The following is a 27589-nucleotide window of genomic DNA, read 5'->3' as shown; positions in this document are numbered from 1 at the left end:
AGAGCCTTTTATTGTACATCTCCGTTCCTATTTGAACAGTGTATTTCATAAAGCAGCAGAGGGCGTCAGAAAATCATCAGCTGAAGTTAATCAACATCGCTCCTCCCTGTTACAGCATGATGCCTTCCAGTGCAGTCGGAAATTATCAAGACTAGGGCGAACACGACACCAAAACGGAGGCAAACATGATCATTTTTGCGGCCCCATCACACATATGATGTTTCAGCACAAATAATCTATATGCCTACATATTTTTCTAAATACTCATCACAGCCACCATCAACAATTGTTAACAAGTGACACCTCAGCACAGTACCTGAGGATATTTAAAGTTTACGAGGAGCGGAGAAGGCAGCAGATTATACGTCACAGTCTTCCGCGGGAGATTCAGTCTACTGGTTGAGCGTTTTACACGGATTACAAACACTTCTACGGCGCAATATAACGTATTTAAACGCAAATCTTAATGTCAGTGGACGTTGCTGGTGCAGCCATCGCTATAAAATGGTAAGAAGATGTTCACCTTTACCTGCAGTTGATGTGTCAGTAATCAGATACAACCGACGCTTATGAGCAGGCTAGCGTTAACAAGCTAGCTGTCAGCTAACGGTTACATCAGCTTTAGCTAAGTTAACAACTGACAGTAACTTCACTAAGTTATTACTAAATATTTTAGAGTTATAACGCTACACTTACGTTACCAATGTAAGTGTCTTTGATCCGGGACCGTCGTACTACGTAATATTATCTCTCCTGTATTAGTTTACTTTGGGTAACGGCAGCATTTCAAAGCTCCTCACGTCCATTGATGCAGGACTAATGAATATGCACCGGAGAAGAGATGAACTTCTCTGCTGACTGTCAGGGGAGGAAAGACCTCGTCAAATAACAAAAACATAAATAAGGTCTAAATTGTGTTATTTCCATGAGCTTGCAGAATGTCATGTAATCCATTTTTTCCCTCGCTGTTGCCCAGTGCTGTTTGTGGTGGCTGGAAGCTGCATTACAGCAACACTAATGCAGAGATACAGACAGATATGCAATAAAGAGCCGCGACAGCTTATATTAAACATGCATATTTCAAAGTGCTGCAAATTGTAGATGTGTTGTCACATCTTCATGTTTTGTTTCTTATTGCACTGTTGGCTATATCTAACACGTTACACATTGTATATACATTGTATATATTGTTATCCTCGCTTTTGTAAATCGTGTTGTTCGTTGTTGTAGCTTTGCACACGTTTATGTCTTTATGTTTTTATATTTTTAACTTGAATACTAGTTTTATATATTGCATTGTAACGTAAAGCACAGTCTTATATTTTACACACTCACACATTATCCATATTATAATTTAAATATTCACATATTAGTGCTAATTGTTCATTAGCCTGCTGTATTTCTTACATTTATATATATTTTTTTATTTTAGCATACTACATTTACTTTATTTGAAATATTTACATACTGTGTTAATTTTTTACTCTTACTATTTTTATTTTCCATTTTACATTTTTGTATACTTGTGCTGGTACTTTTTTCTGTTTGAGAAAATTCTCTTTACTGGCATCAGAGTGACTGAAACGAATGACAATCTCTCTCCAGGGATCAATAAAGTATTTCTGATTCTGATAAATACCAGGAAATGAATCCGAAATGAATACTGCCACTCACTCTATTGCTGTCAAATAAAGTGGCATATTAGCTGCTGTTAATACAATTATCCAGGCCCTGTGTTACATTCAATTTTCTGTTACAGTCAAAGAAGAAAGGACTAAGTCTGGAGGAGAAAAGAGCTCGCATGATGGAGATTTTCTTTGAATCGGTGAGTTTTTCCATCGCAGGTGACCACACAACAGTTTAAAGCAGGAACTATATCAATATAATATGAGCTCTTCATATCTCCATTGTGCTGTCTTGATTACAGTGTGACTGCATGGATTTAATCTTCATGCTAATCATTATTCTTACTTCTCAGTATTATCATGAGTTTTGTTTTCTGAACAAAAAGGGTATTGATTTAAAGTTGCTTATTTTGATTTAGTCCAGCTGCTTTTTGTGCAAGCAAAAACATGCAAACTGCAGTAAACATAATCAAGTGACAGTCTAGCGGTTTTGTGTTATAATTTTAAAAACCTGCAGCAGATACAGAACAGGTTGTTTTTAGAAGAAATGCATCACCTGTGGTTTTCTTTCTCATCTGCACACACAAATACTGTTTCTAACTTAGCTAAGTCATACTCTCAGACTTATCTACCCATCACTATCAGACAGTGTTAAAATGAGAATTTTGAAACAATAAAAAAAACTAAAGAGTTTGAGTTCTTACAAAGGAAGTAAGTCACAGAAAATAAAATATTTTTTAGGCTGCCCTTAATATGTAAAACATAAATAAAAATACCACAAATGGCAAAGTCATGTTACTGTATATTTTGATGATTATATCAGTTTTATTAATTTCCAGAAAGCCCAAATAAAGCACAGCCAAAAACTTAGATACAGACACTGATGTTACACAGCTCCATTTTCTGTGATACTATGATGTAAAAACAAAAAAATATATTTTTTTTCTTGATTGTGTTCTGTCATTTTCTTCGTAGAAAGATGTGTTTCAGCTGAAGGATATAGAAAAGATCGCCCCTAAGTCAAAAGGCATAGGTGAGTAATGATTAACAGCTTTAGTAGAGAAACATCATTACACTGATATTTCAAAGGGTCTGTTCAAATGTGTTCAGACTGGCTGCCTGTTTAACAAAGTATGGCAACTTCTTCTTTGTGTTTTCCCAGCACTGGTTCCTAACCAAATATATAAAACACTCTAATTTTTTAAGAGAAAAACACAAATGTGGGAGCTGAGTCCAAACAGGAGACACACAGGAGATTTCTACAGGAAAAGCATAATGTGCTTAAATTTTGGATATGAATATCCTCATATTTTCATATAACATAAATGTATGGTAAATGGACCTGCACTTGTACAGCGCCTTTCTAATCTAAGGACCACTCAAAGTGCTCTTATGCCACATGCCACATCCGCCCATTCACACACAAGGTGCAATTTGCTCATCTGTTAAACATTCGCCCACACTCGCACACTGACGGCACAGTCATGATGTTTTTGAATTTTGTTTGCATGTTTTACCCCATGCACCACACTGATCTCATATTTCATCCAGTCAGTCGGCAGATATTCGAAAGCGTACAGAGGTATTTATTGTTGCATTACACTTTAGTCGAACATGGACTTTCATCAGAAAGGTCTGCACTGTTACACTCTGACCTGTCAACCACACATTCAGACAGGTCATGCATAAGACTATATGATTCTGGCAAAAATAAGTAGCTCTTACAGAAAATACAAAATAAAACACTTCACACTTATTAACATGAGCATCAGTGTTAGTGAGACCAGCAGATAATTAGCTGGTCACTCAGCAGGTGAACAGTCAAATATATATGATTAGAACTGCAGTGTGCTTGAAGAGAAATAAATGGGATGAAAGATGCACGAATACCAACTATGGTCTCTTAAACATACAGTATTACAGTTGGGGCTGCAGTAGCTCAGTCCACATGGCCTTGAATTGGGAAATGGAGGGTCAAGTCCTTGTGCGGACCAAACACAGAGTGCGGACTGGTAGCTGGAGAGGTGCCATTTCATGCTCCTGGGCACTGGAAAGGTGCTCTTGAGCACGGCACCTAATGGTGTTTGGGGCACGTGTTCATGGGCAGCCCCCTTGCTCTGACATCCCTCGGTTAAATGCATGTGTAGAAGTCCTGACTGTGCATGTGTGTGTATTCAGTGTACAAACAACAGAGTGAAAAAATGTAACTTCCCCTCAGGGATCAAAAAAAGATGTCTTCTTCTCCCTTAATATGTAATTTCCTGCCTCTAGGTGTCTCCGTTAAAACAATAACAAAAGATGGAGCAGTGCCGTCAGTTCTTTGAGTTAGAAGTCCTTCGGTGTTCACTGTTCAGAAGATTTTCTTTGCTAAATTATCCACAGAGGTTTCCTCCTCTCCAAAACAAACTGACCAGGTGATTTAAGTGGTAAAAACACTGAATAAAACAGTTTCACGATCCAACTCAGTGTTTTTCCAGTGCTGTTCTGCTTATTGGTGAGAGGCTGCTAGCTCAGGTCCTGCTGATGTGTGCTCATTTTTTTTTCTCTAATAACTTAAGGTCCAGATATTCAGGATGTTTATACCAGCAGCCAAATTATCCACAGAGGTCTCCTCCTCTCCAAAACCAACAGACCCACGGATTTAAATCGTTAAAAACACTTAAAAACAAGTTTCTTCTACACTGTTCAGCACGGTGGGGGTTGGAGCGGAGCTGCCGCCAACATTTGCTCAGCCTGTGTATATGTATATATAATTATATGTAACATTTATATATGTTAAAACACAGCTAAAAACAACCAAGTTAAAAACTGTATTGTAAAAATGTGGCTTAAAACCAGCTAAAAAATCTATTTATCTCAGCCTCTGGCAGACATTCACAAGTGTAACGCACATGCACAGAGGATATGATGCCACTGACAGGTGACAGAAACTAAACAACGCAAACTGACCTGACTGAACCTTGAATACAATTAGAGATTTCTTTGAGTTTGAACATAGCTGGAAGCATTTGGAATGATGCAAATATACAACTCAATATAATATAACATTGGTCAAGTGGTTGTATTGCATGTTAATGTGGAAAAGTTACATATTATATATTTAGGTAAAATACCATATCAATATCAATTTAGACCATACGGTCAGTGTCAACGATCAGTGCACTCTCTTGCATTTTTGAAAACATTGTGGGGACATGCTTGAAACATGACCATGGCAACCAGGACGAGCTGTTGCCGTCTTAACTGTTCTTAGTTTGTATAAGCAGAAGCAGACCTATCAATGGCAGCAATCTCAAAGTGCAGAGAACCGCTGAAAGCTTTCGGTTTTTAAATAAAACACATTCCCTCAACATCAGCACGGAGCCTGACATTTTGAGTATCGGGGGAACATTTACAAAAACACAAACTTTTTGAAGATTTTTAAGTGCAGCAGAGGAACAAAGCTGTGTTGTGTATGTTTTGGTGAACTGAGGAGTGATTTTGCTTTAGAGTGGACATAACATTAATCTGGAGAAACTGGATCGTGTTGCTGTGATTAAAAGCACATGTTTTTGTCCCCCTTACTTGGGCATGATGTAGTTACTGAGTGATGGGGGGATGGGGCAACTAGAGATCTGCATTATGGGCACATTTTCTTGTAGAAAGGGAGAACATGTGAGAAAAAGGAGCCAAGGGAGTGATCTCAGCTGAACTGAAAAAAAAAAGTGGTAATAACAGACTGGTAACCATTAAAAGGCAGAATAGTTTGTTGAGTTGAAAAGGGTCAAAAACAGAAACAGAAAAGCTCTGGAGTCATGCACATACAGAGTTAGTTTGATCAATCCATGGTGCTTTTCACTTTCGCTACTCGTTTTTATTTTTCGCTGCCGTTCAACATCCTCTCAGGACTCAGCACAGCTCAGCCCTCAACACAGCAGATAAGCTCTTTCAGTTTCACAGTGGACCAGCTCTGTAAACGTGTGGGAGTATCACATTTCACCGCTGACACTGTTCAAGATGGAACTTGTGCTCAATTACATCCTCTCATGCAATGTTCTTTCAGATAAGCATAAAACTGTCAGATATGCTGCAGATGTGTGGGTTAAGTTGTGTGAACATTTTAGGGGTATGCCCCACCAACAGTAAAAATGAGACCTAATGCTGACTTGTGTTTTATAAAGCCTCAGAGTAGAATGCAATCTCATACCTAACATCAGAGGCATTTAAATCGCCCCAAGTCCTCCAAGCTTGAAACAGTTATACCTCTACTGTTAGTCAGTCATCCAGAAATTAAATCAATAATCCACAAATAGCATCAACTGCTGCGGAGGCAGTATAATAGACAGAGAATGAAGGACTGTGCAACTTTAACATTGGTTTTCCTCTCTTTGGTGCTTTAAGCTCCCATGACTGTGAAGGACGTGCTGCAGAGCCTGGTGGACGACAGCATGGTGGACTGTGAAAGAGTCGGTACTTCCAACTACTACTGGGCCTTTCCCAGCAAGGCTCTGCATGCTCGCAAACGCAAACTGGAAGAGCTGCAGAAACAGGTGAGGACACTGGCTTTCAGGGTGAAAACAGTGACCATATTTCTCAAAAGCCGCAGATATCACAAGACAAAACACAATGAGTAGAGAACATGTTGTTTAAGCAGCACAGACACTATGATGTTCAGCATGTCTTCAGAGCGTTTCCATTACAAAGACATAGATTTTAATACATTTTCAAAGGTTTGTTTGTGTTTTCTGTTTTAAGAGGACACTGCTCAGCAGCATTTGATCTAATTAAATTTATTTTTTCTTTTAGTTGATTTTTGTCAAAATGAGTCAAGCTCATCTGTCAAGTCAACATTTTTGATGGTACAAATCTATAAACAGGCCACAGAACCGAATACTGTCATTATTATTATAATAAATGCATGCACTTGCCTGTTGGAAAAATGAAGATATGCCTAACTTACTCTCATAACCTTATCCCTGCATGAAACCTACTTCTGCATGGACCCACATATAAACTACTTCACCTTTATGCTGATCTGCAATACTTTAATAAGAAAAAAGACGATTTAGTTAAAATTGATTTTGAAAAGTTCTAAAAAGAATTCAAATTAAGCGTTTGGTACTGTCACCCTGATTCTATTTTTTTCCTAATTTTTTATGTTCAAAATAAACAGAATTTCATAAATACAAAAAAAACTCCAACAATTCTGAAAATTCTAACTTAACTGATGCCCCTCCAATGTTGCATTTAGTGTCGTTTGTGGGAGATCTGTTGTCACAGAAAGTAACACTGCTCGAATTTCTGTGTGTCTGTTGCGTCCTACTTCCCTCTCCTGTTGCATGACAGACAGATGGTGTGAGGGTGGTGACTCCTCAGAGAATGATGGTCACCAGATTTCTGGGACAGAAGTTAAATGATGTAGAGCAGCAATCTGTCACCAAATAATGACGTGTGATTATACAATAAGCATATAATACACAGGCCTGGATGACATGCCACAACAGATGAGCGGTGTGGATCCGTAATGTGGAATGAGATGGTTGAAATTATATTATCTATAAACACAGCAATGTAAATGTGTTTATGTGATTTTGGCTCTATAAAATCTTTCCAAACAGATTAAAACCCAGCGTCTTCTCTTTCTGTAAAATAAATTGTAAAGCATACTTTTATATACAACTGACAGCAGTAAAATTAGCTATTAATGTGAATGAACCAGTGGCTTCTAATGCACCACAGTGGGCAGTCATGAGCAATTTTGGTTTAATGGGTGTATTATTGGCAGAGAAATGCACAGAAACTGAATTTGAATCATTTATATCTGAATATAAATGATTCATTTCTAGTGACACATTTTTCTGCCTATAGTGGATACACAGAAGTTACAAAGACCAGCTTACAGGAGCTTCCCCTCTCTGGTAGAAGATGGGCTAATCAATTTTCATTTGTTGCCTTTAGAAAACACTATTGGTTTTTTTCTTATTTTAAAGATCTCTGAAGCGAAGCAGCGAAAAGTGTCTGTAGAGAAGGCGATTGAAAAAGCCAAAGTAGGACGTGAAGATACAGTAAGGAAATGTTTATATACTTCCAGTCTTTACTGAAAAATATATACATTCTTCAGAATAAAGTGATTAATATAAAATAATAATCCACTTATTAAATAAGCATCACAACAGTGATCTGTGTGTGTGTAGACGGAGAGGAGCTCTCTGCTGAAGGAGCTGCAGGCTCTGAGAGAGGAACGAACTCAGCTGCAGGCCGAGTTGGAGAAGTACAGAGAATGTGACCCAGAGGTCGTCGAGGAGATGAGTGAGTACAGATGCATCATGCGTGTTTTAAGCTTTAGCTCAATCAAGTCACCTACGATCACTGACCAGAGAGATCTAGCCCCCGTAAAATGTTATGCAATCCAGTACCATAAAGTCCCTCTGTGAAACTTAAAATTTAGACACATGTCAGACTGATGGTGATAAAGCTCGGTGATTGTTTTTGAGCTGTTGTTGGTGTTGTGTAAAGTCGTATAAGGTTGTATTATATCAATATTTTGTTGCAATCTTCACAAAGGTAATATTGTTGCTCCTGGTTTACATTGTCTCCATTTTCTATGCATGACTTTGGGCTAAGTACTAGAAATTTGTTGATTTGTCTTGTGCTTATCTAACAAGGTTGAATCAACGGTTGCCATTGGATTTAAAATCTTTTGTATTCTGTAACATGTATTTTGTGTGAGGTTTTGACAGTTGGTAGAATCATCGTACAGAAAGCTTTAAGTTAGCATCTGTAGCTGAAAAACAAAACAAAAAAAGAATCACCAAAGAAAAAGCTAAAAAACTGGATTTCAACATGTGATGGCTCATCAAGGTAGAGGAAAGAAAACGTTCAAGAAACAAACCACTCGAGGAGCTTCTATATGACTCAAACTACCACAAATTAGTAGTTTCACACCTGATAATGAATACAACATTGTGCATTAGAATCTGCATTATGTCTATGTTGTCTCTCGCTAAATGTCAAATATAGGGATGCCAACCACATCCATCATAATTTAGTAATAGACTAGTGTCACCGTTAGATGAGTGGACACACACACACACACACACACACACACACACACACACACACACACACACACACACACACACACACACACACACACACAAGCAGATAGACCGACAGACAGAGACAGAAGATTACTTCTATGTGTGAATAGAAAAGAGCAGAGGAGCAGATTTGCATTTTAGTCTACTACGTCACCCCTGCATATTGTTCAAAAATTACATTTTTCTTATGAAAGATTAAAGGTACCGTTGGGTACTCCACCCCACCACCTTCCTCTAATGAGCAGTGCCGAACTTGGCCACCAATCAAAATCACCTACTCTTATTGACTTACTTGACTTAAGCCCTTCGCACCTCCACATGGCAAAGGCCATTAACAAATGACTTCCATTTCACTCGGCTATTCGCAGTTTTTTCTAGGTCTCCCCAGTTAAGCCCACTCCTCGTCATTTCTTCCTGGATCCCCCTCCTCCAGCTGTTCTTGGGTCGACCTCTTTTCCTTGTTCCTTGGGGGTTCCATTTCGGGGCTTGTCGGGTGATGTCTGTGACCGGTTTTCTGAGGGTGCATCCAATCCAACTCCTGCATTTGTATCTGTGTGTGAGAGAAATGTCTTCCGCATAGTCAAGGTCATCCAGCTGCTCCCACATTGTCAACTGGATCCCATTTCTCATCCCCTCAGTTGTTGCTCTCAGGATCCAGTCTATTGCCAGGACGAACAGGAATGGTGACAGTAGGCATCCCTGCTTGACACCTGTCGTGACATTAAAGCTCTGGGAGAGTTGCCCTGCATGGATGACTTTGCATGATGTTCCTTCATAAGAGTTCTTAATTATGTTTGTGATCTTGGTGGGAATACCATAGTGGTCCATAAGCTGCCATAGGATTGCTCTGTCTAAGCTGTCAAATGCTTTCTCAAAGTCGATGAAGTTTATGTAGAGGGATGTGTTCCATTCAGTCGACTGTTCAGTGATGATGCGTAGTGTTGCTATGTTATTTGTGCATGATCGATCTTTCCAAAATCCTGCTTGCTGGTCCCGGAGCCTGTCATTTACGACTTCCTGGAGACGGTCGAGAATGACTGGGTTGAGGACTTTGCTGGGTACAGAGAGTGAGGTGTTCCTTCAGTCCTTAGTCACCTTTCTTTGGTAGTTTCACAGTGTGACCCTCTGCCCATTCTGTTGGTGTCCCTTCATGAACGTATGAATGAAAATCCTTCCAAACACATTGGGGTATAGTTAATTTGCCTAAGTCACACAACTTGGGTCATAATTTTGTGGTGTTTTGGTCACAGGTGCCCTTGTTTCCTAATCTTATTGCCAAGAACAAACAAGCATTTTGTTAAGCTGCAGAATCAGTTTCTCATGGTTAAAATCAAATGTGAACAAGGAAATGAAAACTGATCACAAGTGGTTACTTCAGATGCACCCTTACGTCAGTTTTTAACCGTCAGCTTGAACCACAGACTGGTTACATGTTGATATAAGACGGTATGTGTGAACTTTTTGAACCGCTCTGCTGAAAGAGAGACTTTTTTTGTTATCTGGTCTGGCTGTAAAACTTGCATGTCAGTTTTAATTTTGGTCTAAATAACCATGTAACTGGGTTAAAAGCATTTACAGAGAAAAAGGCGAGGCCACTGACCATGACTTATTGACACACCTCTTCTGTTATCTGTCCACATAATGCATACCGCTATTTGTGGTATTACAAAAATCCTGCACTGCCTTGAGTTCATGTTACCACTGACCTGTGTTAAAGGGGTGTGTTACGTTATGTACACGTGACATGTGTAGTGTCATAAAAATATTTGGTCTGTTCAACTGCACCTCCCGATTGTAACATCAAGCATGTATTTAGTCTGCACACATATCTGCTGTTTTTTTCCACTCCAACATGACTCGAATACTGTCTGCGTCCTGATAATCACATAGACATGCATGCAAAGTCCCAAATAATCCACTTTCTGCTAATTGAAATCAGATATTTGGGTGTTTTAAATTAAGTTAGGTTCAGTTTTGTGGCTTGGGTGTAAAAAATTAGGATAAATATTAGCGCAGTTTTACAATTAAGGTATTTACTTTCACTTAAATGAAGACCCACCTTGGTTATAGTCTACTATGTAAGTAATATGCCAAAGGTAGCTGGACTTTGTTTAGGATGAATCTTGAGTATATTGAGTATTTGACACTGTATCTTTATAATTATGGCCAAATTTCTCTGAATTTAGCCCCAAAGGAATTTAGATCACAACAGGGTTTAAGTAAACCAGAAAAGCGTCATATATTTTTTTCACTACGGCTGTTGCCACATGTATAGTGGCTAAATATTCTCTACACTATATAGTGTATGTGTAAGAATACAGAATAAAGTTTGTACTGGCTTGCTGCCAAAATCCAAAATGACACTGTATGTTTTAAAATGGAAGAAGATGAATGTTTTGCTTTACCTTATCATTATGAAGTAAATGCTGATTGCACAAATATAATGGCTATATAATAATGAAACCGAAGTGTTTTGATTGGCTCTCTTCCAGCCTCATTTTCACTATGCGAGTGTGTTTGCCACTCAGCATGATCTTCTGGAGAGATGAAGGCTCCATTTACAGCACGAAGGAAGTTTGTCAACCATTGTGCAATCACAGAAAAGCGATAGTGCTTTTGTTTTCCCGGGTCGCCAGATTGCCAGTTAACAAAGAGTATTAATTTAAGGTCTTTGCGGTTACTATCCCCAGTAGCGGAAATTGCGTTAACACTACGCAGCTTTAGCCCTGATTTTCCGCTTACCAACAGTTTTTGGAGCTTCCTGACAAAAGCCCCAGATCAAAAGCAAAACAGCGTTGGCTTGGCAGTTGAGCACTATGTGTGAACTCCTGCAGGACACACGCTCACTGATGCATCGCAGACATTTCCCAGACATCTACCACGCTAATATCTGTACCTGTCGGGTACTTTGTTGGCAATCTAATGAGAATAAGAGCGCAACGCTTAGGTTAAGGACGGACACGAGCAGAGCTTTCCAAGTTGTGTATGTGCGTGTGTTTGAAAGTGACAGAGAAAGGGAAGGTGGACTATTGTACGGGATGTTTCTTTAAGTAATTTGCCCAATTACTTACTTAGAACACTGCTTTTTCATTTTTTGATGTTAATTTTTTCTAATAAGCACCCTCGTGACCCCGGGTTGCGGTTCAGCCCACTCAGTCCATAAAACACTTATTGAGGATTCCTCCTGGTAAAAGATGTTTTCAGTTAGAAGACACAAACGTATGTAGCGTAATTACAACAGCAATCTGATGACCATGAAAATAGTGTTGCATTAATTTGGCTTAACTGTGGAAAAGAAAAAGACTTTGCAAGGCTCTAAGGAAAACAGAAAGTGAACCATTTGTTTTTGTGACAGCAACGCCAACAATAATACCACTTGGAAACGCTAGGGGGAGAAAAGTTAAAAAGTTTTCTGTTTCAACTTTGTTTTTATGTGGGTCCCAGAGAAATAGCTTCAGGATCACATTGTTAGACCCTTTGCAGGAACTCAGTCCCTGGTGCCTGTGATAAAGTTATTGCCAAACTTAAGCACTTCAACAGCTGTTAGATTCCCAATCCAAACCGCAGGACAGCTTTCTTTCTTTCTTCCTTTCTTTCTTTAATGCAATACTGAAATGTGAATAAAAACTATAAGTATTGTACAATTAAGCACTAAATGTTTAAGCCATACTGGTTGTATGATCTTGTATGTAAATGGAGAAGACGTTTGTCTTTATTTCCAGGGGGAACATGTGGAATCCAGGGCATCAGTCTCCAAAGTTTGTGAAGACTGTTGCAAAATTTCAGTCTCTCTGTCTGTCTATCCTTATATCCTTATATATTATTTCTCTTTATACAGTATGTTCTGCTTAGACTTAAAGTTATATAATGTTCAACAGATAATGATTGCACCAAAATTCAACAAATATACCCATTAATAATAAGACGGATAGAGGAGAGGCTTTCTCTTTTTGTGCTTCGCTGTCACATTCATCATTGTTTCCACTTGCCTACAGGTGTTATTTTCCTTTTTTTTTATATTTTAACCAAACACACACACACACACACACACACACACACACACACACACACACACACACACACACAGCTTAGATACAGATTACCATCTCACCTCAGAGCACCTTCAGTTGTTCTTTGATGGCTGTGTGCAGCTCTGCACAGTGTTACAGTGTGTTACATTATATCTACTCCTGAGGGGTGGACTGAACTTGCAGAATGGGCTCAGACCTGTTCATGCAGTGATACTCATTGGTTCAGAGAGCATCTTTAAAACAAACGTCTTTTGAGACCAGTCGTGAAAGTTACAAGTTACATTTACAGTGCAATAGTTGTTATCATAATGGAATATTTTGCATATTGCAACTGTTGCATCATTATTACATGTAACCATAAAAGGCTTTTCTAATTTTAGTATTTTTAGGAAAGGGATTTTATAATGATGGATAATAATAATGGAACAATATGAATAATAAAACATACTTTTAAAAAACCCAGTTTGTAGGTTTTAGGGGGATAAATTGGCAAACTGTGTTTGCATTGAGTAAACAGGTAGGTGTTATCCTGCTGTGGCATTACTGCCTGCTGCACCTTCTCTGGTGCCCAATGGTCTGCTAGCTGCAGGGTCGTCAGCCGGGTGCCACCAATCACCAATTTTCCGCTCCTCATACCCAGAACGTCTCCTGGTGGCGAAGCAGTGGCAGGGACGTCTCCCTGCCACCTCCTGCAGCAACCAGAAGCTGCTCCTTTCAGCCTCTTCAGCAAAGCCTTTGAGGGTCTTCTGCTGGTTTGCTGCGGTTACACCCATGTCCCTCATGAGGTGAACGGCTGACGTACCAACAAAGCATCTCACTTGATAGATGATAGATGGTGATAGATTATGGCTTTCCAGCTAACCTCGCATTCGGCAGCAAGGTCAGAATACTTAACCTCTTCCTCTCTGAGGTTGCTTTGATCCGCTCCTCCCACAGTTAACTCAATGAGGAGCACATTTTATAATCATAATAATCAACTTTAGTTTATAATCACCTGTAACAAAATCATATTTTTGTTACCTTAGAATGAGCCATTTATATCTACATAAGCAGTGCGTCCTCTTTCATGGAGTCCACGTTGTCTCTTCAGTAGCCCAGAAAAGACAATGACGGGCCATTTGCTTTTTCGCAGTTTAGAGTCGGCCAATTGGAAGTTTCTGTTGGTTGCAGTCTGCAACCTTATTGCTATATGCAGCCAAATCCTACACACTAGACCTTTTAAAGATAAATCTGTGCATCACTCTCTATGTCGAAGTATCCTTGGGCAAGAAACTGAACCCCAATTTGCTCCCGTTGCTGCGTCTTCGGAGTGTGCATGTGTATAAATGGCTACTACCGAGTAGGTGGCACCTTGTATGGTAGCCTCTGCCACTACTGTGTGAATGTGTGTGTAAATGGGTGAATGTGACACGTCCTGTGAAAGCACTTTGAGTAGTCAAAAAGACTAGAAACGCGCTATACAAGTACAGTCCATTTAACATATTTTGTACTAATTGTTACTTATTGAATGACTTTGAGATGTCTTCTGCATTGAGCAGGTTTGACAGTGGTTGCCACACCCATATAAAACATTCTGGCGAATCCATCTGAAACCAAATTTAAATATATTTGTTGATTGGAGAGTCAATGTCAGGGTAAAGTGCAAGTGAAGTGCCATGCCAGGCTAGTAAATCTAGCAGCTTACCTTACTTAATTAAAAAAAATACACTTTTTTTTCCATAGCTGAATAGTATTAAGCCACCTCGCTTCCCTTTATCTCTATTGAGAGTTGCAAGTGAGCAGTACCAATCAGGCACTCACAAGAAAATTACAGCATGTAAAGACTTGAATATGAATATGAAATGAAAATTTCAGTTATCCAGGAAACAGCAGATTAGTTGGGTGGCATTAGAGGATTTGGGCAAACTTAAACAATGTATTGCAAAGTTTGCCACAAGTTTGAAAGTAAGGTGGATAAAACTGGGATGTCTCTGTTTTAAAGAAATGGCAAGTTGTTATTTGATAACCAATGATAGATTAGAAAATTTTTCAGGGGATGTGAAAATGTACTTTGGGAGAACAGATTTCTGACCCACATGCGCAACTGGGCAAGTAGAAAAAAACAGTGACACTGAACAGTGTAGAAGCTTTACTGTTCCCATTAGCTCAGAGCAAATTACTATCAAAAGCACAGTCACACATGCTCATTGTAATTACCACCGACAATATTACTGCTGGTGCCAACGAGTGCACAAACAGCATTTTGAAATAAGTTGGATATGTCTGATCAAAATATTTGACAATGGTACCACACCCACACCACACCCACAGATACCAGTGGGGTGATGTGGTCAAAGGTGGAGTTAAAAACCACCAAACATGGGAAGGGCAAAAACACAAAAGAAATCACAGCTGCAGGCATGCACCTGGCAGGTATGAAACCATATGAGGAAGCAGAGTTAAAAAGCTGGTCAAGAATTGAAACTGGTTATTTTTTTAACCACATTGAGGGCAAACTGCAACAGTTTTATTTGTTTTTTAGAATGACTTAAAAATTCTTGAAATTCTTTTTAAACCAAAGCAAAACTGTTTTGTTATCTTTTCTTCCTTTCTCAACCCACTTTTGTTATGCATGACATCACTTTTCTGTATGTGTATAAAATAATACACATCCACTATATTAATTGTCTATACTAACTGTATATGACAATATAAAGGGTGCCCTTTGAACATCAGACCAGGGACAACAGATCTGAAATTAGTCAACTAGGCCAACGTAGGCTCATTTAGACGTCTTTGAGTCAGAAGTTATTCAGTTCAGTGCCTCCTACTTGCAGCTGCTGTTTGTTTTTTAGATATCATTTTTTGTTTTCATTGTTTTTATTCTCAATAAATGCTGAAATGATGATATTTCAAATGATCAAGTCCTTGCACTGGAAGACTTTTCTGATTTTCTTGAAGGACAAGTCAGGAAGAAATCTGCAAAACCTGCTATAAATTGAGCATGGGCTAGATTAGCTTACATTGGCTCAATTTTAGGATGTTGCAGCCCAGCCTCCTGAGCACAGCAGTCAAATAAGTGTTTGTGTAGTTACTGGATATACAGATTTTTCAAAAGGTTATTTTATAAAGCAATTATTCCAGATGCCTACCTGGCGGCTTCATGGTGTCACCTGCTGTTGTTTGAATCTGGTTTTATGGGTCACTAAATATGTCTCTTAAAATTTGAGTGCATGAGCACATTGTTCAGCTGTTTTTGGTCTGTTGATCAGCTCTTTTCAGCTTCAGCTGTTGGAGAGGTGTGGGCTAAACTGTCCACTTTAATTTAATAGTAAATCACTTGTTCATACAGCTAGGCTGTAGCTATCCAACGATCAGATCACTCATCACACTCTCCTCCATAAAGGATATTGTTTGCTGCAGGCCTTCATTTGTGTGCATTTTCCCCAGTTTTTTTTTCTGTCTTTTGTTCTATTATTTAGCAGACATGGAATACATTTGTTGCAGAAAGCATTTTCTTCTCCGAGGTCAATAGACTGTCAGCAGGGCTTTCACATTAAGCAATTGTTTGTTTGGCCTATTTTACACTGGCATAGTATGCGAGTCTTGCTCATAAGCATGGGTCACGAAACACACAATCTGTATGGATTTGTAAAACAAAATAGACACAGTTCTGTGTCATCTGCAACATGACTTTTTTTCTGACATCATAAAGAGCAACATAATTAAGTTTAACTAAATATACTGTTTTTTTAAAAAAGGCCTTGGCCTAAAGGTGTCATTAAGTTTAAGTCAGAAATAAGAAACCTTAATGTTTTCATGTAGCCTATTCCTTCCATTGCTATGAATAATAATTCACTCTTAACACACATTGCAGACATTATGTATGATATAATTCAGAAATTGAAACCTTCATTTTTGTTTTGCAGGAAAGTCAAATGTAGTAGCAAAAGAAGCTGTTTCCAGGTGGACAGGTAAGTCATATTTTTAATACATGCACATTTAAGAAGTCTGGCATCGAGCTACAGCAGTTAGTTGATTAATCAATCACTTGATCAAAAGAAATAAAGAAGCAACTATTTTGATAACTGGTCAGTAGTATAAGACCTTTTTCAAGCAAAAATGACACATTTGATTTGAGAACTTGCTAGTTTACTTGTAATATAGTATTAGAGTAAATTATAGTAAGCTGAATAATTTGTGGTTTTTGACTGTTGTACAGACTTAACAAGACATTTGAGAACATCACCTTAGGCTTGAGGAAATTGTGATGGACATTTATTTGACCATTTTCCAATGAATCATAGACCAAAGAGTTGATTAGTTGAGAAAACATGTAGGCTGCGCAGTTATTATTGAAAACAATCATCATTTAAAAAAAAAAAAAAAAAAAAGAATCTGTAGATTATATGCTCAATTAAGCGATAATCATGTGGTCTGTAAAATGTCAGCAAATGGTGAAAAAAGAGCGCTATAATGTTAAACAGCCCAAAGTGACATTTCCAGATTGTTTGTTTTATTCAGCCAACAATTCAAAACCCAAAGGTATTCATTTTAATATTATACATGACAAAGGAAACCATCAAATCTTTACATTTAAGACACTAAACCCCACTAAACATTTAACATATTTGCTTGAGGAATAGCTAAAATTATTATTTTTCTGTCGATTGGCTAGTTGGGTAATGATTCTTGCAGCTCTAAATTTAGTTGCCACCTTGTTGCCTCTGAATATTCAACACAGAAATGACTTCAGATCCCTGTAGCGGGTCTTATTCCATTGATTACTCTTTAAAACTCAAGCTGTAAAGGCCACTTTGTGTTCAACGTGTCACCTCCCAGCCGTCAACACTCAGGCCTTCTGTGTGTATTCATTGACCTGAGTGGTAACCTTGGAGACCTTTTGGGATCATGGCAACAGCCAGCCTGTGGTTTTTGACTCTTTAGGGTCAGCAGGCCTGTAACTGGTCCGCAAAGTCACGTTGTCAGTTTTTGTTGGCACTTCCAGAATTATTCTCATTTAAAGAAACTATGAGTCATATCTGCCTCTTCCATGACTTGTACTTCCCTCGTTTTGGGTGGACACTACTAAATGAATACATAGCATTTCCTTTTTGCTACAAGCTGTAATTTTCTCAGCTATCCTTTTACAACTAATGACACTATTTTGTCAGTTCTGTAAATAACCCAGTTGCCAGAATGAAATGTTGGTGTTTTGCCTTTCTGCAAAACATGACAGTGTTACATTTCTACATTTCATACGACCATATCAACATTTATAAAGTGAAATAGTTCTGATTAAAATAAGCCAACTTTGACATCAGAAAAAGGGATGGTGGATGGTGTGCCAAGCAGCAGACCACTATTTGAGAGCAGTGACATACCAGCCTTTTTTTTGGCGACAAAACCAGGTATTTTACGCCCAAACATGTTTTTCTAACCAAGTGCCTTTTGTGCCTAAACCTAACCACATGTTAGCCACTGATTTGTCACAAGATAATATTTGAAACGTGAAGAAATTTTTTTAAGTTTCACCATATCCGCTACACTTTACATGTGCGAATTTAACTTGTCTGTGGTTTGCAGAACTTTACAATACCAACATTTATTCTGGCCTTGGGTTGCTGTCAATCAGCTGCATTTTCAACATATACTGTGTGTAACTGGGTTGCATTTTCACCAAGTCAACACAACAAACAAAACATTAACCATGCGCTGTTATTATAGATTTGTAGCTGCTCTTATTTTAGCTTCTCAAAACCGACCCCTGCAGGCTTAAGTGACAACCCAACTTCTTAAATTGCCTGTGGCTACATTTTGTTCTGTGACAGCAGACCTTGTTTTTTCAAATTAATTTATGGCTTTAACCTGAAGTCTTGTTGCACTGAGACACACCGACACATTAAGACTCACATACGAGCCCTGACGCAGCTAATCACTCGCTCTTTGACTGCATGTCGTCATATCAGAACTGGAGTACAGTTATCCCTTAAGGACTCAGGTGAAAGGCCTGACTAACACCGAGATTTAGTTTATTGACTTCAGGTCTTGATAAGACTTGTGTTAATCTACAGGAAGCTATTAGATTCACTCTCTAAATGTGTGACACATTCACATTTCTTAACTTTCTCATGAATCATTTCTAAAGGGCGGTTACCTTCAATTCACAGAAACTCGCGTTGGATGTAAAATAAACTAACAGAATGTAATTGTAGTCTGTCATTAAAGTAATGATTTAAGTTATCTAGGCCACTTGTAGACTTGTAAGCTGAAGTACAGTCAAGTTGGTTCTTTCTAGATGTGACTTCACCTGATTACATTTACACCTAGTATTAATGTTTACAGAGTCCACATTGAGATCTGATCCATTTGTGCAGCTCAAACAACCAAACGTCACTCCGTTCGTGTGTAGCCATTCTCTACCATTAGTGTAGCTTTTGTTTCATAGATGACTCAGGCAATATGAATTGCTAGGTTTAGCTTGTATACTTTTGCTGAAAGGAGACACTTGGTCTCATCTCGACCGCACCCAGGAGTGTCTTGAATATCCATAAGTGATCTTGCTGCTTTCTTACTCGAATCTTAGCTCGCTTACCGGCTGATGGCTGCTACCTCACGAGTTTGAAATAGTCCTGTGTGTGTGTGTGTGTGTGTGTGTGTGTGTGTGTGTGTGTGTGTGTGTGTGTGTGTGTGTGTGTGTGTATATATGTGTGTGTATACATATATATATATATATATATATATATATCACAGTCCATCCTTTATGTGTTTTGTTTTTACTTTCATGTGGTCTAGCACCACCTGATCACCCAAAACGAATTTAAATGCAAGGTGTAAAGGGGTCTAAGAGTCAAACTGAAACAAACTGGGGTGATAATATGTATTAATCATCAAGGATATACAGTGAATAATTTGGTTTAATTAAGAGTTAATCTAATTAATTTACCAACCCATAGTTTAAACTAAAGTTGGACTAAAGGCTTGGTTTAGCCAACATTTCACTTCCTCGTGATGGTTGAGGGAAGGTTCCAAAAATGCAATTTTAAGTTTCCATTAGAAACATGTCTCAAAATTTGCTATAATTCCATCTTATGCACAGCTGTACCTGACAGGTATATGATATAATATCTGCACTTAGCAAGATTTTTTATGCATACTGGTACACATGAGAAACCTGCATCACAAATTGGAGCTTTGTCACAGAGTGCCCAACCTCAAAGATACATCAGATTCGCTACATTTGCAGAGATAAGCTCTCAGGTTTCAGAGATGTTCACTGATGGTAAATGTTTTCTGTTCAGGAAGTAATAATCAGCCAAAATAAATCAACTTTCACCAAAACTGCATTGAGCAAGTGCTTCAGAGCATCAAGACAGATGGTTTGTTCTTGGAGTCAAACATCATTCTCAAGTCCAGGAATATTTTCATCATCCCACGTATATTGTTGTATCTATGATACTATATTTAACACCGAGGGAGCCAGTGCATCAGTGTATGTTGGCCCATTATAAACAAAGATTTTCATTTCTGTTTCCAGACAATATTTTTGCCATCAAGTCCTGGACGAAGAAAAAATTTGCCTTTGATGAAAGCCGCATTAATAAAGCCTTTGGGATCCCTGAGGACTTTGACTATTTGGATTGACTGCTAGCTTTTCTACCAGAGTTTGTGGTCACAATAAGTGAAAAAAATAAGTCTTCATGCTTCAGTTTGAAGCCAGTATGCCTGGTCTCATCAGTTCTAGTTTATGTTCTGTATATTAACCAAATTTATTTATCAGCATGGGCTTTGAGTAAGGACTGATATCAGTAATTTTGCTGTGACAGATGGACTTTATCAGTGGATATGTTGCTTTGGTGCAACCAGAGAAGAGAAGCACCAGTTAGTAGTGGCTGTGAAGGGTGACTGGGTTCTGTTTATATACACAACCTAGCAGCTTGACTTTTGGGACACCTGTTTGCATGAAAACTGAGAGCCCAAGTTGATGATGGAAAGGAATTAACACTTAGCACATCTGTGTGGTGAATGGTTTAATTTATATGCTTTAAACAGATGGTTTGGAATCAAATGATTGGGCTCTTTTTTCCTGTTATTTCTGCTCGGATGACAAAGGAAAAACTAATTTGGGAAACATCCAGTCCTCCCCGTTCACAAAAAGTGCACCAGAACTGAAGAGGTAGTTAAATTACCACGGATACTTTAAGGATAAGTCTACAAATGCTGTAAATATTTAAAGAATGTTTTATTTTTTTGCAAAACCTTTTTCTACTGCTCCACATAAAATGTCCCTTTGAGTTTTACAAGCCATTTTCTGCAGTTGTATTCATTCCAAAGCTCAGTGTGCAGTGTCCCAATGTATTTACACCAGGCCTCCTATCTTTTGTGAATTAATTTCTTTCGAAATGGCCACTGAAATGTTGCAAAATCTATCATAGACGCACTTTTTTTCTGGAGCAGCACACTCACTTTCTGTATGAACAAAAAAGGAACACTGCTGTCATGACATGTCTGACTGTTGGCCTGTGTATTTTCCTCCCTTTTCCCTCTGTCAAACCAGATGCAAAACAGGTAGTTGTGTGTTCTGTGTTTACTCAGTGACCTAGTTGACAAGGCCAGTGTGTGTTTGGATTCGTTGATTTAAATTGCAAATGCGCTCCATGCTCGTCTTGTTTTACTCATCAGTTTAGTTTTCTTTCCAGTAGATGAATGGTATTCAAACATATTAACAGTTCTGTTACTTTCTTTTTATGTATAGTGTTGCTTAATGCAAGTTACTTTTTATCTGTAAGACATTAAAGAAGATGTTAAGAGAAACATGTTTTGCGAAAGATACATTTATCCTTACAGAGTGTTGGCAGTTTCCTATTTATAATGCTTCCTAATGCCCAAGTTCAGTTATTTATACTGATAATCTGCCACTAAACAATGTGCAGATGCAAATATCTGTCCTTTAATGTTGTGTATTTATTGGGTTAACCCCAAATTCCATATTACAAGTGCAATGGTAGCTGTCGCAACAATGATCCAGAAAAAATATATCTGCCGAGATGCAGTTTTGTTAGGTGGAGCTGACACACCCACAAAAAAGTAACCTGAGCGTATGTACATGTGTGTGCCTGCCCAACCTGTCCTAACTGATTCACGAGTCTGACATGCTGAATATGAGAGAGGGCCGTGCATAGTTTTACCTCACCGTCACTCATTTAAAGACTTCTGTCAATTGCAGCTTCTTTTGTTCAACATGTCTTGTCCTCACAAGAGATAAACAATGCAGTAATTAGCTGCACTTTCACTTAACCTAAAGTTTAGGCCAGAAATTGACATAGATGTATATAAAACTAAACGGATGCATAAGTAGCTTTTCCTTCATGTGAGGTTTGCTCAAAGTTCATATTAGTTCAGGTAATTACTAATTTGTACTAATGGTAAGTTAAAAGTTAAAAAGCAATACAACAATGGAAAAAAAAACAAGTAAAAGTCCCAAATTCAATGTGTTACTGGAGTAAAAGTACAGAAGTGTGCCAAATGTACTTGAAGTATAGAGTAAAAGTACTCTTCATGCAAAATGGCTCCTTTGCAAGTGTTCCAAGAATATGATCTTATTCACGAATAAATGCATGTAAATGCATTTTAATGTTGTGATTTGAGCCATTTTTAGAAACTTATTCTACTACTTGGTAAATTGGTAGTATTTGCATGTCATATGTTTTCTTTCTCTATAAAAAGTAACTAGTAAAGAGTGCAATATTTCCCTCTGAAATGTAGTGGGGTAGAGGTATAAATTAGCATATAATAAAAAACTCAAGTTAGAGTACAAATATGTGCAAAGTGTCCGTAAGTACAGTACTAGAATATACAGTATGTACTCAATTACATTCCGCCACTAAGTAAAATGAGCAATACTATATGGTGTTACAAGTAAAAGTCCAACATTGCCATGCAGGATTTTTTTCATATGAGTACATAAGTAATTGCAGCAAAATATACTAAAAAAAATAAACTAAAAGTTACACTGTGCAAAATAATATATATATGTATGTATGTGTGTGTGTGTGTGTGTGTCCTTAAGTACAGTACTAGAATATACAGTATGTACTCAGTCACATTCCGCCACTGAGTGAGTAAAATGAGCAAGTAACTCAAAATTGTCCTTAAGTACACAACTTGAGTAAATACACTTTGTTACAATCCGCTACTGCTGAGTATAAAGTAGCATGAGATGGAAGTAAAGTAAAAGAACTTCAAATTTGTCCTTAACTGCAGTACTTCAGTGCATGCACTTAGTAACTTTCTACCACTGTGGGGTATATTGTGTGTATTATTGCCTTTTTGTCACCTTGGTTATGTTTTACCTTCAGCGACAGACACGTAAACAGCCCTGTTGCAAGTGTCAGTGGTGTGTGTGCCCTCCCTGTGCGGTGCGTTTGAGCAGGCGGGGAGGGAGGGACAGAGGGAGGGAGCTGCTGCCGCTGCCGCTGCTGCTGCTGCGGGGTGAGGGAAAGAAAGACCAACGCAGCGAAACACAAGGTAGGCTGCTAGCTGAGAGGGCAGCATGGCGGGGCTTCAGGACTTCCAACAAGGCAGCCACTGTCACAGGAAAACGTGGATCAATATACTACTAGGAATACTACAATTACTTTTACCCTGCGTACAGCACGGAGGGGCTCAGCTGCAAGGTTTGTACTCACCTTTATTTTCCGTTTCGGGGGTGTAACTAACGCGACCGTTGCAAAAAAAAAAAACGTTAATTTAGCTACACTGACTTGACAGCAACCATTACACTGGAAAATAGGTGGCGAGCTTAATTATCCAAACAGCTTGTAAAAGCAAAATTGACGAAAAATGTTTTAAATTTATTTTCAAGTGAGCATATTTTGTGTTAAACCGACATGGAAGAGCAAACGTTTATGTTTTGTCAGCCTGCTAGTTCATGCTAGCTCCCAGTTCCTTTTGCTGTTTGGGTAAAAGAAAAAATGATAACTTGGTTATACAGGGAAGTAATGTATTATCTGGGCTAAAACTGGGTATTTAACTGTTACTGTTGTCGCTGCATTTAAGCCACATATTGTTGTAAGCTAACTCTATACGGCTAAACAGCCGTGTGTACTGCAGTGGCAGCAGAGATGTTTTCCAAGTTCGTTAGCCACCGAGCTAACCTTCCTGCTAATGAAGTAGCTAGCAAACAGCCTTTGTCAGTCTGCCGAGGCGAAGTCATTTCCTCACTTGTCTGTGTGATTAGCATCCACGCTCTTTTAGTTTATTCATTTATTATAACCTGTAATTAAAGCTAAGACTGGCAGTATGCAGTCTTATTTTTTAGTCTGTTTAAATATGATGCATTTCCCGTCGGTTGTTTTTTCCATTTTGCCCAATTTCAGAACCTCACTGATAATTTTATTTGCTTGCTCCTTCAAAGCACTGAGTCAGATGTCCACCAGCGTGGTCGAGGTCTGGCAAGCAGAGGATGCAGACCCATTAGTCCAACTTCAGGTAATCATAGTTTTTTTTCTTGTGGCGAATTTGTATGAAGGAGGAATTGAAAGTATGCAAAACAACAGATCATCCCAACAAATGCAGCCAGATGCATGAGCACGTGTGTGGGTAGTGCATCCCCATTGTGTTTGACTCCACTCTGCAGCAAGTTGAGTTGAGCGTATTTAGGTGAGGAAATAGTAGTGGCCAAACACGATAATGTGTTCAAACTATTGTGCGGATTTTGTAGTTCTCAAGCTTAACCACAGTTCGACTATGAAGTAAAACCAGATCGGGAGGCCACCTGCCATGTGGCTCCTCCTTATTTTCTTTTGTACATAGTGTCCATTGTGGAGTTCAGTCAGAAGTACTCAATGAGAGCATGGTAGGAAAGAGACAGTCTTTATTCTGCTTTGCTGTTCTTTCCTGCATATTACTTACTTAAAGATTATTTCCTCCATCTGCAGACTGCATATTTTTTTAGGATCTGAGTTGCAATTTCCTTAAAAAAAAATCCAGTAGGCGGGTGTAGTGATTATGTAATCATGGTGCAAGACAAGCACAAACAGCAGGAGTTCTGTGCTTACTGATAACCTGTCATGAGGTCACCAGCTGACTGTCATGTTACCTGAGGGGGTGTGTCAGTTTTTTGTTTTTTTTCTGCATTCCACTGTAGATAGATGCAGGTGGTTCATCATTTGGGTCCCTTGAAAATAGGTTAAAATGATAATGCACATTACATCAGAATAGTTTAAATCATTTTGTAAAGTGTGTTTGTTTTTCAAAGATGAATGGTAAGTTTTTGTGAAATTTGACCAATATATTATGCAATTAAAAGCAGGTTTGCCCCCCACCCCAACATTGGGGAATTTGTTGCTATGTTTTGCAAACAACATAATTATTTTGCAATATGCAATATACCCAGACCAGAAATAACACACAAGTTAATCAAGCATTGAAGATACTTCTCAGTTGTTAAGTAAATAATGTGGTTTTAATAAAATGGAAGGGAGGTGTGTCCGTTTGTAGACATGCTTTTTCCACTTGTTTCTACCTTTCAGACCAATTGACAGATGGCAGAATTGTTGACATTGTTAGGTGTCATGTTTAGATAGGCAGTGGTGAATGGAGTGACTGTCTCAGTTACATGGGCTATGTGAAACAGAGCATGACATGGATGTCTTTCATCTATATTCCTGTGCTGCTGGTGGTCAGCTGGTTAAGTAGCGTACTTGCTGTAGGCACTCTGAAGCAGTGATGCAGGAAATACCGCGTCATGTGCTATGATATATATAGTAAAATAAAAAAAAACATATCAAATCTGGGTAGTAGAGATCATGACTTAGCAGATATCATGTGTATAATTTAGCTTGTAATTTTTGCCATCTTTATCTCATCTCTCTTACTCCAGATTACGTAAATGTTGACTAGTGTTTTGATTTGACTAAGGATCAGTTGGCTGCAAGTCTAAATAGGCAGTTTCCAGTCCCCTAGTGATAATTAGATTAGTTCAGGATATGGATGGATTTTAAGATTTAAGATTTGTGTTTTGTATACAGATCTCAGCCACATGTTTTAAAAATCCCTGTGTTCATTTAAAAAAATCCAATACATTTACAAATGGTGCTGCTTTTGAATATTCATTGTGCTTTATAGCTCATCTGCAACAACAGTATGTGTTCTGTCATTGTCGTGCTTAATCAGATGGGAATTCTGTTTTGTCTTGTTCACTAGCGTGCCAAACTTCGAAGGTGCTGGGGGCATTCTAGGATATTATATAAAATAACAATAACAAAAGGATCATCAGTTGGAATTTTTTAAGCTGCAACCTGAAACATTTGCCATGTTAAGACAACAGATGTATGATTATTGATAGAGTCAGTATAGTTTTTTTATATTGCAGTATGTATGATAAATTATCTGTGTTTATTTCAGAAACCATCAGTAGATAAAATATTTAGAGAGTGATGTGTGTGTAGATCTTTTTTTGGCTTATTCTGCATATAAAGTGCCTATTGTGATATCGTATCAATTATATGAAAAAAAAACTCCACTAAAAGTTCTTTAAATCCAATATTGTAGTTTAATCAGTCCTAATCTTTGATTTGCAGCATTCACTGCAATGGCTTAATATAACCAAAGACATGTAAGGGGCAGTTGCTATCTCCATAGAAACTATATATTACAAGTTGACAAATCTTTATAATTATGTTGACATTGTGTGGCCGTAAGCCCCCAGATTGTTCCTATGGAAACTGCATGTTCTCCGTTTAAAGAGACCAAAGCTTATCTTTGTAGGCCATGCATGGTGCACATAAGCTACTGCGCTGTAGGTAACAGTGTGCTATTTGAACTACTGTGTTGTAATTTTCAGCCAATCACTTGGTAATCCATATGTCCAGTGTGCACCCTGTTGCATGTTCATTGTTAATGGATTTCATGCATTACTGCTGGCTAGCAGATATTGAAAAATTCAGTGTTGTTTGAAAGGATTTCTTCAGATAATTTTCAAACTGATTCTCATTTTGCTGAATATCAACAATCACCTATGAATATGAAGAGAAGATTACACACCATCCACAAATCAGGGTTTGATCCAAGCCCCATTTTGTGACGATGATCAATCGGTTTTCTGTTAACTACCAAATGCACTGCTGGTCAGATTTCCCCTCCAGCACAGTTACTGGTGACTCAGTACATGGAGTATGTTGACATGTTGACAAGAGGTTATGGAATAGTTTATAGTGTTCACATGGCTCGGCGTAACTTGATTTTACCAATAATTCAAGTTTACACGATTTGTGATAATTGTATGATTGTCTGGAATAATTCTCTGTACTCTAGAGGAAACAAATTATTAGTGCTACAAAGTAAGAGAAAAATGGGGGAGGCATTGTTGATATTTATTTTTCATCTCAGTAAATTAGATTTTCTGCAACTACAAGCAGAGAATTGAAATTTGGTGATGGATGGATGCACAGATACTTTATGAAATGATTTCTTCTTATTAGAGACATCGACACTTTACAGTGTAAGAAGTAGCTCTCTAAGAACAAGAAAAACTTCACCAGTCATATGTTCACTGTATGAAATTGCTGCCTGTTTAATATATTATAATTTGTTGTTGTATTGTCATTAGTTTTCAGAGATGCTGTGTTCATTCAGTAATCCTGCAAGCACTGTGTGAGAACATGTAGTGTACAATAAACTGGATGTTTTATTCTGAGAACTACAGTATACTCTGCCAACAGAAATTGCTGCCTGCTGTCTAACCCTTGGCGTCAGTGTGGAAACGATGTAATGCCAATTTTAGTTTCCCAAGGCTATTCCAGTTTTTTGCTCGGATTTTCCTGGTTTATTTACAGCTAAATAATATTTTATGCAAAATAAAACCTTTGACATT

General features: G+C 38.2%; 2 protein-coding genes across 4 annotated transcripts in view; both read left to right on the top strand.

Moving 5' to 3' along the window:
• The first annotated feature begins 170 nt into the window (after nt 1–170).
• On the top strand, nt 171–21528 carry mnd1 (meiotic nuclear divisions 1 homolog (S. cerevisiae)). The gene is made up of 8 exons (XM_042485529.2): nt 171–507; nt 1760–1825; nt 2601–2658; nt 6006–6154; nt 7595–7669; nt 7799–7913; nt 16644–16688; nt 20252–21528. Exons 1-8 carry the CDS (start codon nt 505–507, stop codon nt 20356–20358), a joined length of 618 nt encoding a protein of 205 aa, XP_042341463.1. The 5' UTR covers nt 171–504; the 3' UTR covers nt 20359–21528.
• A 1665-nt stretch (nt 21529–23193) lies between these two features.
• The window catches only part of tmem131l (transmembrane 131 like), a 37893-nt gene continuing 33497 nt past the window's right edge, over nt 23194–27589 (top strand). For 2 of the 3 annotated variants that reach the window (XM_088075851.1, XM_088075850.1), the window contains exons 1-2: nt 23194–23390; nt 24131–24204. In XM_088075851.1, coding sequence (XP_087931977.1) covers nt 23267–23390; nt 24131–24204 — 198 coding nt within the window. In that variant the 5' untranslated portion in view covers nt 23194–23266. The remainder of the gene's footprint in view (nt 23391–24130; nt 24205–27589) is intronic. The other variant, XM_042484564.2, reaches the window with a different exon arrangement.

Source organism: Plectropomus leopardus, chromosome 3 (genome assembly GCF_026936395.1).
Source record: "Plectropomus leopardus strain MGB_pleo_1.0 chromosome 3, ASM2693639v1, whole genome shotgun sequence".
Lineage (NCBI taxonomy): Eukaryota > Metazoa > Chordata > Actinopteri > Perciformes > Serranidae > Plectropomus > Plectropomus leopardus.
Note: the sequence above shows the minus strand (reverse complement) of the source record. Positions and strands in the feature narration are given on the sequence as shown.